The sequence below is a fragment of the Molossus molossus genome, unplaced genomic scaffold, assembly GCF_014108415.1.
Source record: "Molossus molossus isolate mMolMol1 unplaced genomic scaffold, mMolMol1.p scaffold_m16_p_18, whole genome shotgun sequence".
Lineage (NCBI taxonomy): Eukaryota > Metazoa > Chordata > Mammalia > Chiroptera > Molossidae > Molossus > Molossus molossus.
Genome location: NW_023425353.1, coordinates 53155005 through 53167246, shown reverse-complemented (window position 1 = coordinate 53167246; position 12242 = coordinate 53155005). Strand labels below are relative to the sequence as shown.

The window sequence follows — 12242 nt, the reverse complement described above, 5'->3', positions numbered from 1 at the left end:
AAGGTCGTTAGGGCCTTAACGTTATTGTCTTACGGCTGCAGGAAGCCCAGCCTGGACCATTACTCATCCTTCTGATTACTCATCCTTCTGATTCAGCCGTAAATGCAAATACTCTTCTGGAGGGATTGTCTCAACCAGTGCCATCTGACCTGGTTTGCACACATGGACGTTTATCTCAGTTCGTACCAAGGCCACACCTACCATAAGGAAAGCCACACACACCTATTCGCAATATCCCACGTGGAAATATTTAGGAGTAGGACCTTCCCCACAACTGCCTCATCCAGTGTATGGAGTATTCATCCCGAGGTGACAGCCCTGGGTCTGTCTGTTGTTGTGGAAGGTCTGCTACTTTTTTATTTTCTTTATTGATTGTAGAGAGGGAAAAGGAGAGGGAGAGAGAGATAGAAACATCGATGAGAGAGAACATTGATTGGCCACCTCCTGCATGCCCCCCACTGGATATCGGGCCCACAACCTGGGCATGTGTCCTGACCGGAAATCAAACCGGTGACCTCTTGGTGCATGGTTCGATGCTCAACCACTGAGCCACACTGGCCAGGCAAGAAGATCAACTACTTTAAAAGTCCACAGTGCTTGTTTGCTTCACTAAGGAGCTATGGGATGAGACAGTTACTCTAGTACTAGGACCTGCAGACGCTGGCCCATGAGCCAGCTGGCCCGCTGCCTGTTTATGTAAATGAAGGTCCATGGGAACACAGCCACGCCCATTCATTCATAGCTGTCTACGGCTGCGTATGCACTCCAATAGCAGAGTTGAATATTATCTAATCTGAGACATCACTACAATCTGAAAACGAGCATGGTGGTTTTTGTTTTCTTTTTCTTAGTTTTGGGTGGGGAGGTAAGTTTTTATGCCGAGTTGCTTTTTGGAAAATGAATTTTGAGGACTGAGGGTAGGGGATACTTTTGGCATTAGAATGACTACATTGGGATCTCTGAATTTTTTTCACCCTCCTCTTTTTTAACTTGCAGGTTGAAAATGAATACGGCAGCTATTTTTCCTGTGACTATGACTACCTGCGTTTCCTGCAGAAGCGTTTCCACTACCACCTGGGGAATGACGTGGTTCTGTTCACCACCGATGGCGAAAACGAGAAACTTATGCACTGCGGGGCCCTGCAGGGGCTGTATGCCACTGTGGACTTTGGACCAGGTTGGTGTTTGTAGCAACAGAAAACCTTGCTGGCTTGAGCTTTTTACTCAGCCGATTGCTCTGGGCTGGTAAGTGGCACGGACCTACTGAATGAGATTCCTCACATTCTCCTTTATCAAGTTGCTCAGATTCTTTTCTTTCAGTTGATTTGGTCGTTAGGACAAAGCTCCATTTTCAGTGCTGGCAGACCTGGCTGGGAACCTGGAGCGCTGTTCTGCTAGGGAAGGGCTGTTCCAGCCATGAGAGGCTCCACCGGGAGGCAGCTCTGGCTGGGACATACCGCTCTTCTCTGTTCTCCGTGTCCTCCCAGTCGTGGCTGGAAGCTCGGGCTCTGTCACGGCCATCGTGAGCTCTGAGGTCAGCCGCTGGCCGGTGGTGTTGGCCTGTCAGCCCCGCTGTCCTTCCATCTGAGGAATAAGACACTCCATGCATATTGCACGTAGAACACTTGCCTTCTCCTGAGAAGATGTAATTGCATTTTATTCTTTTATTTCTTTTTCTTTTTTTCCTTTATTGATTTTAGAGAGAGAGGAAGGAAGAGGGAGAGAGACAGAAACATCGAGAGAGAATATTGACTGGCTGCCTCTGCATGCCCCCCACTGGGAATTTGGCCCACAACCTGGGCATGTGCCCTGACTGGGAATTGAACCAGCGACCTCTTGGTGCATGGGTCAACGTCCAGCCACTGAGCCACACTGGCTGGGCTGTAATTGCATTTTTTTTTTTTTTATCCTCACCTGAGGACATTTTTTTTTTTTTTTTTGCATTTGCATTTATCTTCAGATAGAGCGGGAGGGAGAGAGGGAGAAAAAGAGAGAGAGAAACATCCATGCGAGAGAGACACATAGACAGGCACATCAACTGGTTGCCACCCCAAACAGGGCCGGCGACAAACTGCAACAAAGGTACGTGCCCTTAGCAGGAACCGAACCTGGGACTCTGGTCTGCGGGCCAACGCTCTAACCACTGAGCAAACTGGCCAGGGCTGTCATTGCCTTTTAAAAGAGATCTGTCTACATTACCAAAAAGGAAAAGAATGGGCTTTGAGCGAGTTGCGTGTTTCTAGAAGTCGGGCACGCGCTCGGAGCGTCTGGTGGTGAGATAGCGCACCTACAAAGAGCCGCACAGGAAGTGGCATGCCGGCTTCCTCCTGCTTGGCACGTCGCCATCACGGTGGGGAAAAGGCACCGCGTTTGCTGTTGGGAGGAGCAAGTGGAGTGTGTTGTAAGTGTTATTTGTAGGTGGGGTGACAGCACGACTGCTTCCTGTGGGTGGAAGGACAGACCACTGCAAGGCCGGTGCACCTGGGGCAGGTGGGCTCACGGAGCCTCATTCATTCGTGAGGGAGTGAGGCATCGGCTGAGGGGCAGATCATGGGAGGAGGCTCATGAGAAGAGAAACCAAAGATCTGAATGCCACGTAATACTTAATAGTGAGAAATTGAGCCCTGGTCATTTTGGCTCAGCGGTTAGAGCGTCGGCCTGCGGTCCAGAGAGACCCGGGTTCGGTTCCCGCTAAGGGCACGTACCTCGGTTGCAGTTTGTCCCCGGCCCTGGTTGGGTCGTGCGGAAGGCAGCCACTCGATGTGTCCCTTTCACGTCGGTGTTTCTCTCTCTCTCTCTCTCTCTTCCTCTCTCTCCCTCCCACTCTATCTGAACAAAAAATGGAAAAATGTCCTTGGGTGAGGATAAAGAAACAAATAGAAAAAATAGTGAGAAATTTACAGCCATAAGGTAAATGAATGTATACTCCTTCTTGATCAGCACATTCTCTCACGAAACCTGGCCTTCCAGAGAAGCCAAGGCCCATGTGGGAGCAAGGGGCACCTGGGAGGGCTTGGCTGGTATCACTTCCACTCTGGGATACCTGCTGTGGGACCTGGATCATGAATCTGGGACCAGGGTGTCCTCTGCTCTGGTTGAGGAGACACTATTGATGCTTATTCTTTCACTCATGTAAGACAGCCATGACCTCTCCGTGGAGAAATTGTTTCTCTTTTCAGAGGAGGAAGGGAGAAGAGAAGACATGGGAAGAGAAGGCACAGGTACCCCAAGGCATGCTTTAGAAGGAAATGGGGAGCAAGTAGCTGATGATGTACAAATTAAAATTCAGAGGAGACTCCAGTATTTAGGGATAGATACAGTTGTTCCAGTTCATCCCTTCGATCTGTTAATTAATTGGCAAGTATTTGTGGCACTGTCATTTTGTGTGGCCCGATTATTGTATGTGGCACAATGGAGGCGACAAGTATCTTCAGAGCAGGCCCGTCCTGTGCGGAGCGTCCGAGGCAACCAGATGTCCATGTGAAGAAAGAACCATGTGTCCAGGCTGTGGAGAGACACAGGTGAACAAGACAAGCCTGTGAAGTGAAGTTCCGGGCAGTGCAGCCAGGAAAGGCCTCGGGGACTTGTTCAGAGAAGAAGCAGTGTTTTGTGGTCCCCACACACCCATTGGCCTAACGCTAGCTTGGAGGCGTTGCAGGCCCGTGCGATTGTGGGGAAGTGCTGGGGTCTCAGGTTCAAGTCCCACAAAGGGCTACTTTTGTTTAACTTCCTGTCATTCCCATGACTGACCTTTCTTCTCCCTCTGATCATGTTCAGGTGCCAACATCACAAATGCCTTCCTAATCCAGAGGAAGTATGAGCCCAAAGGACCCTTGGTAAGAATTGGGAGGGACTGTGGGGAGACTATTTGAACCACCTTCATTACAGTTGTTGGGAGGGAGAATACAGGCTGTAAATGGGTGGGAGGAGATCGTGGCTTTTCTGGCTCTGGGATTGTGGGGACATAGCCCTCTGGACAATTGAGTGACAGCAGCAGCAATGCTCCTGCTTGCAAATGAAGCCCTGCCCTGGAGGGGACCAGAATGGGGACTGATGCGAACGCCCTGCCATGCCCCAGGCTCCCTGCTCCTGCCTGCCTCATCTCCTCTGGTCCTCAGGGCACCTCATAGGTAGGAGTATTGTCTCCATTTCATTGAGGCTCAGGGAACGTGTCACTTGCCCAGGGTTGTATAGCTGGAGAGTGGCAGGGCCAGAAGCTGAGTTCAGGTCTGTGTTTCTATCTTTAATGTGCATAGGAATCATGTAGGAATCTTGTTAAAATGCAGACTTTGATCTACTGGGCCCGGGGTGGGGCCTGAGATTCTGCATTTCTGACAGGCAGCCAGGTGCCATTGGGATGCAGGTTTGCAGAGCACACTTGGAGTGGCAGCTAGAAGGAGGAGGAGATGGTGGCCGGGTCCGGGCAGGTATATATAGTCCATCAACCCGGCGCTCTGCTCTTTCCTTCTGCACACTATTTGTTGTGACTTGGCCCGGTTTAAGGGCTTATGTCCTGTGCCTTCTCTGCCGCAGGTCAGGCTGCCCCACCTGTGTACAGACCTCTGTACAAGCAGCCATTTCTTTTTCGGGCCTCCGCCTCGTGGGCAGTGCAGAGCCCACACTCACAGACTCCGTGTGGAGCGATTTCCTGAGATGGGGAGGCCCCAGAACATGTCCCGATTTCTTTTTCCTTCTCTAGACCAAGGGTAATACACAGGAGAAGCATGAGGGCTGGGCCTGCTTTGCAGAATGTTTGGATAAGCTGATTCACTTAAGTCAACCTGATTTCTGAAACTAATGGGTCAATTGGAGTTGATTATATTATAGCAATGTTTTGCCATCGGATTGTAACAAACGTTTCTACCGTATTTAAACTGGGGATTGGTTAACAACATTTTGATGCAGGCATGACTTTTCAGGAATACCGTGTTACCAGCCCCTGAGTACTGAGCTTGGGCGATGCTGTTACTGGAAGTTCTCATTGTCCCCCTGCCCCCCAGCTCTGGGTTAAGCAACGCATATCATCTCCCCTTTCTACCTGCCCTTCAGTGGGGAACCTGGGGCCATAGGTATGGGGTGACAGCCCCAGCAATTAAAGGTCATGACTCTAAAACTCCACATCCCTTTCTCTTTTTAGATCAACTCTGAATTCTATACTGGCTGGTTAGACCACTGGGGCCAACCTCACTCCACTGTCAAGACCAAAGCAGTAGTGTCCTCCCTCCAGGATATACTTGCCCGAGGCGCGAATGTGAACTTGTAAGTACTCCTTCCTGGAGGGGAGGGCACCCCCCAGCGGCTGTCGAATCACAAAGTACAGTCTGTTCTCCTGTTTCCTTATAGGTACATGTTTATAGGCGGGACCAATTTTGCCTATTGGAATGGTAAGAGCAATTTAACATCTGTTTGTAGAAGCTTAGGCTAAAATGTTTCTGGTGCTTGATTTGGTGGGGGGGGTGTTGCCTACAGGCAATTTTTTTTTCCTATTTGTCTTTGTCTTCTATATTTTCTAATATATAAGAATTACCTGGCCTGGCTAATGTGGCTCAGTGGTTGAGCATCGAGAAGTCACCAGGTCAATTCCGGTCAGGGCACATGCCCAGGTTGTGGACCCGATCCCCAGTGGGGGGCCTGCAGGAGGCAGCCAGTTGATGTTCTCTCTCATGGATGTTTCTGTATCTCTCTCCCTCTCTCTTCCTCTCTATCTAAAATGAATAAAGAAAAATAATTTTTTTTTTCTTTTTTTATCCTCATTCGAGGACATTTTTCCATTTTTTGTGTTCAAGTAGAGTGGGAGGGAGAGAGAGGAACAGAGAGAGAGAGAGAAACATCGACGTGAAAGGGACACATTGAGTGGCTGCCACCCGCACAACCGACCAGGGCCGGGGACAAACTGCAACTGAGGTACGCGCCCCTCGTGGGAACCGAACCCGGGTCCCTCAGGACCGCAGGCCGATGCTCTAACCGCTGAGCCAAACCGGCCAGGGCAAGAAAAAAAATTTTTTCTGGTACTTGATTTGGTGGCAGGTGCCTACAGGCAATTTTTTTTTTCCTATTTGTGTTTGTTTTCTATATTTTCTAATATATAAGAATTACCTAGCCTGGCCAGTTTGGCCCAGCAGTTAGAGCGTCGGTTTGCGGGCCGAAGGGTCTCGGGTTTGATTTTGGTCAAGGACACATACCTGGTTTGCAGGTTTGACCCCCGGCCCTGGTTGGGGTCGTTCAGGAGGCAACTAATTGATGTGTCTCTCTCACATTGAGGTTGGTTTTTTTCTCTCTTTCTCTTCCCCCTTCCCTTTCACTCTCTCTAACAACAACAACAACAACAAAATCAATGGAAAAGTATCCTCGGGTGAGGATTAAAAGAAAAAACTGCTCATATAACTTTAAAAATCATGTTTTATTAATTTTTAATACTTTTTTTTTCTTTATTGATTTTAGAGATAGAGAAGGTGAGAGGGAGAGAGAGATAGAAACATCGATGAGAGAGAACATCGATTGGCCACCATCTGCCTGCCCCACACTGGGGATTGGGCCCACAACCTGGGCATGTGTCCTAACCAGGAATTGAACCGGCGACCTCTTGGTATATGGGTTGATACTCATCCACTGAGCCATACTGGCTGGACAAAATCATTTTTCTTTTTTAAAAAAGTGTAAGGGTCATAAAACGTGCATTTAGGAATCTTACTGTTTTAAACCAGCCTGGCTGGGCAGGCCTCAGTCACAATCTCTGGCTATAGCTCACTTGTGCATATATGTTCTGCTGTGGTCTTTTGTTTATTTTTAACATTATGTTTTGTGGAGATATAATTCACCTGCCATAAATTGCATGATTTTATTTTATTTATTTTTTTATCCTCACCCAAGGACATTTTCTCATTTTTTGTTCAGAGTGGGAGGGAGAGAGAGGAAGAGAGAGAGAGAGAAACATTGACGTGAAAGGGACTCATCGAGTGGCCGCCACCCACACAATCAACCAGGGCCGGAGACAAACTGCAACCGAGGCACGTGCCTTCAGCGGGAACCGAACCCAGGTCTCTCTGGACCGCAGGCCGATGCTCTAACCCCTAAGCCAAACTGGCCAGGGCAAATTACATGATTTTAAAGTATACAGTTCAGTGGTATTTAGTATATCACGAAGTTGCACAACCATTACCACCATCTGATTCCAGAACACTTTCATCAGTTGACAAAGAAACCCCATACCCAGGAAATTCCCTACTCTCCCTCCTCCCAGCCCCTGGCAACCACTAGTTTACTCCCTCTCTATGGGTTTGTCTATTCTGGACATTCCATATAAGTAAAACCATACAGCTTGTGGTTTTTTGTGTTTGACTTCTTTCATTTACCATAATCTTTTCAAGGTTCATTCATATGATAGCATATATCAGTACTTCATTCTTTTTCATTGCTGAGTAATACTCCATTGTATGGATGTTCAACATATTGTTTATTCACTCATCAACTGATGGATATTTGTGTTGTTTCCACTTTTTAGTTATTCTGAACAACTTATGAATATTAACATCTAAGTGTTTTTTGGAATTCATTTCAATTTTGGGGGTGTTTACCTAGGAGTGGAATTCCTGAGTCACCTTATAACTATCTTGTGGGAACTGCCATAGTGTTTTCCAAAGTGGCTGAACCATTTTACATTTCTACATGGTCTTTATGGTTATTATTTTTGGTAGGAAAAATTATGACAAAATTCTCTTCATTGCCATTAACTTTTGCAGAGACATACCATGCTGTATTGGCCTCTCTGTAAGCCTCATTCTCCACCTCTCTTTACATCTGTATTTTTCTCTTTGAATCATTAAGGATGCCCTGTTGTTGAGTTTTGAAGGGTTAGCTTGGACCTAGATCTCCTCAGATTGTATACTGTCTGCTCTTAATGAATTCTCTCCTCACAACAGTTGTCTTTTGTGCAAGGTGGGTTGGACCAGGAGAAGGCTTGGCTTCCAAGTATTATTAGTGTTATTATTGTTGTTAGAGCCAAGAAATGGAGACAAAATTCGAATGTCGCTGGTTGAGAGAAAATAATGTGCAAGATTGGCCATTGGAGTGTTACATCATCTTCTCGTTAGATACAGTTAAGACTTTGGGGTGCCTTTTCCATTCAGTAGCTGGGAATTCCACCGGGCTTCCATGCATGGAATTCAGACCAATCATCCAGTCAGGAATGAAGACTGATATATTTGGGAACTTGACTGTTCATGATATAATTTTTAAATATCTTACAATTCTACTTAAAACAATACAGTTTTTTAAGGTTAGATGATAAGAAAAAGACCACTGAGAAAAATAGAACTTGTCTTTAATTTTCTCCCTTGCTCCTCACCCTGCCATCATTAATCAGAGCCTCTTTGCCACCTGTTTTCCCAGTTGGTCCTCACAGCGGGCTCAGCGGGGCTGCGGTTACCAGCCCACTTTACAGATGAGAAAAGCAGGAGACCAAACCAGCCCACTTGTCTCCCACTCAGCCTGCAGGGGCTGGAGGCCGAACTCAAACTCAGGTCTTCGAAAGCTGGTCACTGCCCTTGGGATAACCCCTGTGCCAGCCCCAAACCAGCCCTACGTGTGAAGGCCAGGCTTCTCTGACCTGCCATGTGGCCTGGTCTCTTTGGGGACGTGAGGGACAGCCTGTCTGCCTCTCGGCGGCTGTTCTTCAGGTCAGCTTTCCAGAGGAGGCCTGTGAGAGATCGCATCATGAGCTCATTGCCCACCCTACCCAAGGTAGGTGCACATGCTCGCTAAGTGTGTGTACCACCCTCGGTGCCCGTGTGTACCACCCCCGGTGCCTGTGTACGTACCACCCCCGGTGCCCGTGTGCGTACCACCCTCGGTGCCCGTGTGTGCACCATCTGTGGGAGGGCTCCGGTGGGGCCAGGCTGTCCTGTACGTCTCACACCACATGAGAGGTGAGGACTGGTAAGTCTACGTCTCACACCACATGAGAGGTGAGGACTGGTAAGTCTTGCTGTTTCTTTGCCTTCCTGCCTCACACTCCCCGCTGTGGAGGAGAGACTTGAGTTGGCAGTTTCTCTGTGACACACAGTGGTGTGACAACATCCAGAGAGAGATTCTGTGGGTGGAAACAGAGCAGAGACTTCATTTGCCAGCTCGTCCGTCGAGCCAGTGGCCCGCTTCCCAGCCTGGGTTCCCTTGGCCTGTAAAGTTTGCTTCCGGAAGGCACACTTGTTCAACTCAGCTTGGCAACTGATAGACTCCTGTTCGGTCTGGGAGGGGGGGGGGGCATGGGGCCACGCCTCCCTCTCAGGTGCACACATTGTCTGGTGTGCAGCAGAGCTATAAGGAACACGGGCAGCACAGTCCCTGCTGCGCTAGAACTAGAAAAGGGACCACAAAAGAGAAGGTGAGCTCCTTGCAAAAAGGGATGTGGTTTTATTTTCATTGCTTCTCACGTCAAAGGATGTGTTTTATCATTTGTGTCCCCAGAGGTGGTGGACCTGTTGGCAGGCAGCTGTCTCTGGTTAATAAGAAATGAGGGGAAAGTAATAAGACGGGATCGATTCAGTTGGCTTAGGTATTTCCAAATGTAGATTCTGTGCAGAGAACTAGTGAAAAAGAGTATGGGGATGACCTGACCCTTGGCCTGGCTCGTGTCAACTCCCCCGCCAGTAGGATCACTTAGGGTGGACCCACCATGTGTGAGCTGTGGGACCATTTGAAGAACTTTGTTATTACATCATGCCCTGGCCAGTTTGGCTTAGCGGTTAGAGGGTCGGCCTGCGGTCCTGAGAGACCCGGGTTCGGTTCCCGCTGGGGGCGCGTGCCTTGGTTGCAGTTTGTCCCGGCCCTGGTTTGCTTGTGCTGATGGCAACCACTCGAAGTGTCCCTCAGGTGAGGATTAAAAAAATAATAATAACAACTTTGTTTCTAAATCATACGTGAATGCTCAGATTTGGGGCCTCATTCACTTAACACTTAGGTGGATATAAGATTATTCTAAAATAAGTTTATTTTCACACACTTACATTGCAAAATGCTCTCTGGAGCAGACGAGAAAGGGGAGGCATAACATCACTGTCACCTGGGAGCCTGTTAGAAATGCTGAGTCTTGGGTCCCACCCCAGACCTGCTGATTCAGAATCTGGGGCAGGGTTTAGGACCCTGTTTTAACAAGCTCTCCATGGGCCCTGGCCAGTTTGGCTCAGCGTTTGAGCATTGGCCTGTGGACCAGAGAGTCCTGGGTTCGGTTCCTGCTAGGGGCACATACCACAAAAAACAAACAAACAAACAAAAAAAACAAGCTCTCCATGGGACTCTGGGCTTGTGTGGATTTTCTAAGTCCTGGCATATGGTCACGGCCCAGTTTGCACGCAGTCCCCTACCTGTGAATATCACGTGTGCCCAGGTTGGGGGCCTCCGTTCTGGACTCTGTCCCCTTGGCAATAACTGCAAGACCCTTTGCTTCTCCAGTCTTGTGCACACACCGTGTTGGCGTCATTTGTGGCTGTCTGTTGCAGGTTATGTTCCCTGGGGACAGACTCGGAGACTGCCCAGCAGAAAGGTTACTGGGTCGCTCTCAGGAGCATGCAGACACCTAGGGGAGGGTGTGGGGGGCCGGACTGAGCAGAGGGCGACCCAGGCTGTGAGGCGCTTTCACAGGTGGCTCAGCTGATTCTAGAGGGAGCTCTGGATGGAGCTAGGGTGGCCCTTTGATGCAAAAGGACTGAGTTTTTACATCCCTACCTTGGTGCGTTGTTGGCTATGGGCTCTCCAGGGAGGGTTGTAATGTAAGCAGGGCAGCCCAGCAGAGGCAGGGGCCAGAGAGGGACACATCTGGGAGCTGTCAGCAGCTGGGGAGACAAGTGAGTGCCTTAGTTCTGAGGGGGATGGGAGAGGCTCACACAGCATGCTCTGTAGTCTTGCAAAGGCCCTAAGGTTACCTTCGAATCTCTGTGGGGTTCATCTGTGTGCAGTCATCTCCCACGTTGTTTGGCCTGGTCCTTGGCCAAGTCACCTATGTCTCCGCCACTGACCTTTTCTCATCCACACAGTTCCTGGTCATGAGAGAATCGCAGGGTAAACAGTCAGAGACGCGGGTCATGCCATACGCCCTGCCATGGCTGGTTGTGCTGAGCAAGTTTTGTAGAGAGTTTCAGATCCTCTGCTTGTCACTGAGATCTGCTGGGGCCACAGCTGTGAGTTCTGCTGAGCGTGGGTGGGAAAGTGCCCTGTGGACTCCGAGGTGCTTGGGAAGGTCCTCCTGTTGGAAGAAACTAATTTCTCTAAACTCTGCATCCAGAAGGCCACCTCTGTGTCGCTAACAGTGGTTCAAACGTGTCTTTTATGTTCCCCGTCCATAAGGCTGAGCCCATGCGTCCTAAAGGACTTGTCCCGGGCAAGGGCCTTCGGTAGTAACTAGTGGCACGTTCTTGTCTTCTAGGGGCCAACCTGCCCTACCAAGCCCAGCCCACCAGCTACGACTACGACGCCCCACTGAGTGAGGCAGGGGACCTCACCGAGAAGTACTTTGCTGTGCGAGATGTTATTCGGAAGGTGGGTGCATTGTACGGGCTGCAGTGGGCTGGTCTTGGACAGAGCCTGCTTTGGACTCCCTGTGCTCTGCAGCCGACCTGGACGAAGGGAGGCCTGGGATAGACCGGGCCTTGAGTCTCGGCGCCAGTCTGGTGAAGAGTCAGCCTGCGAACAAGTTATTCCATTAGTCTATTCATTTGTAAAACAGGACCAACAGCACCCGGTTGTGTTGTAAGGATGAAAAGGCACCTAGGTAAGGCTCATGCTGTCCAGTAAGTGGAGCCATTACTATTATTCATGCTCAAGGTAGGCAACGCGTGTCCATACAAACAGCGACATGTGCAGGAGAGAACCTCTGTGGGCAGTGGAAACAAGGTGCAAACATGAGCTGTCAGCGGTGTCTGGCCAGTCCCTGCCGCTCCTCCTGGCCTGCCACCTGAACTGCTTAGTCCTGCTACCGTGGTGACCTTTTGAAGCATCTAGAGCACCCAGGTGGGGTTTCCTGTCTCTGCTGTGGGTTGAAAAAAAAACCCACAGTTTTTCTGCTCAGTCACCTGAGATTTGAAGTTAAAAAAACACAGGTTTTCTGCCTATAAATGGTATGGACTATTTTTTGTTTGTTTGTTTGTTTAAGTATGCTGTCTCAATGTAAGCCTGTTAAAATCTATATTATGAAATGTGTTGAACGTATTGAAAAAAAGATGATCTATACTTATCTAAGAATTTGTTTATTT

The 12242-nt window shown here is 49.0% G+C and overlaps 1 protein-coding gene across 2 annotated transcripts in view; it reads left to right on the top strand.

The window, feature by feature from the left end:
• GLB1 (galactosidase beta 1) overlaps positions 1 to 12242 on the top strand; it is a 74193-nt gene that overhangs the window by 25674 nt on the left and 36277 nt on the right. For both annotated transcript variants that reach the window (XM_036266419.1, XM_036266420.1), the window contains 5 exons: positions 997 to 1177; positions 3778 to 3836; positions 5138 to 5259; positions 5344 to 5384; positions 11417 to 11529. In XM_036266419.1, coding sequence (XP_036122312.1) covers positions 997 to 1177; positions 3778 to 3836; positions 5138 to 5259; positions 5344 to 5384; positions 11417 to 11529 — 516 coding nt within the window. The remainder of the gene's footprint in view (positions 1 to 996; positions 1178 to 3777; positions 3837 to 5137; positions 5260 to 5343; positions 5385 to 11416; positions 11530 to 12242) is intronic.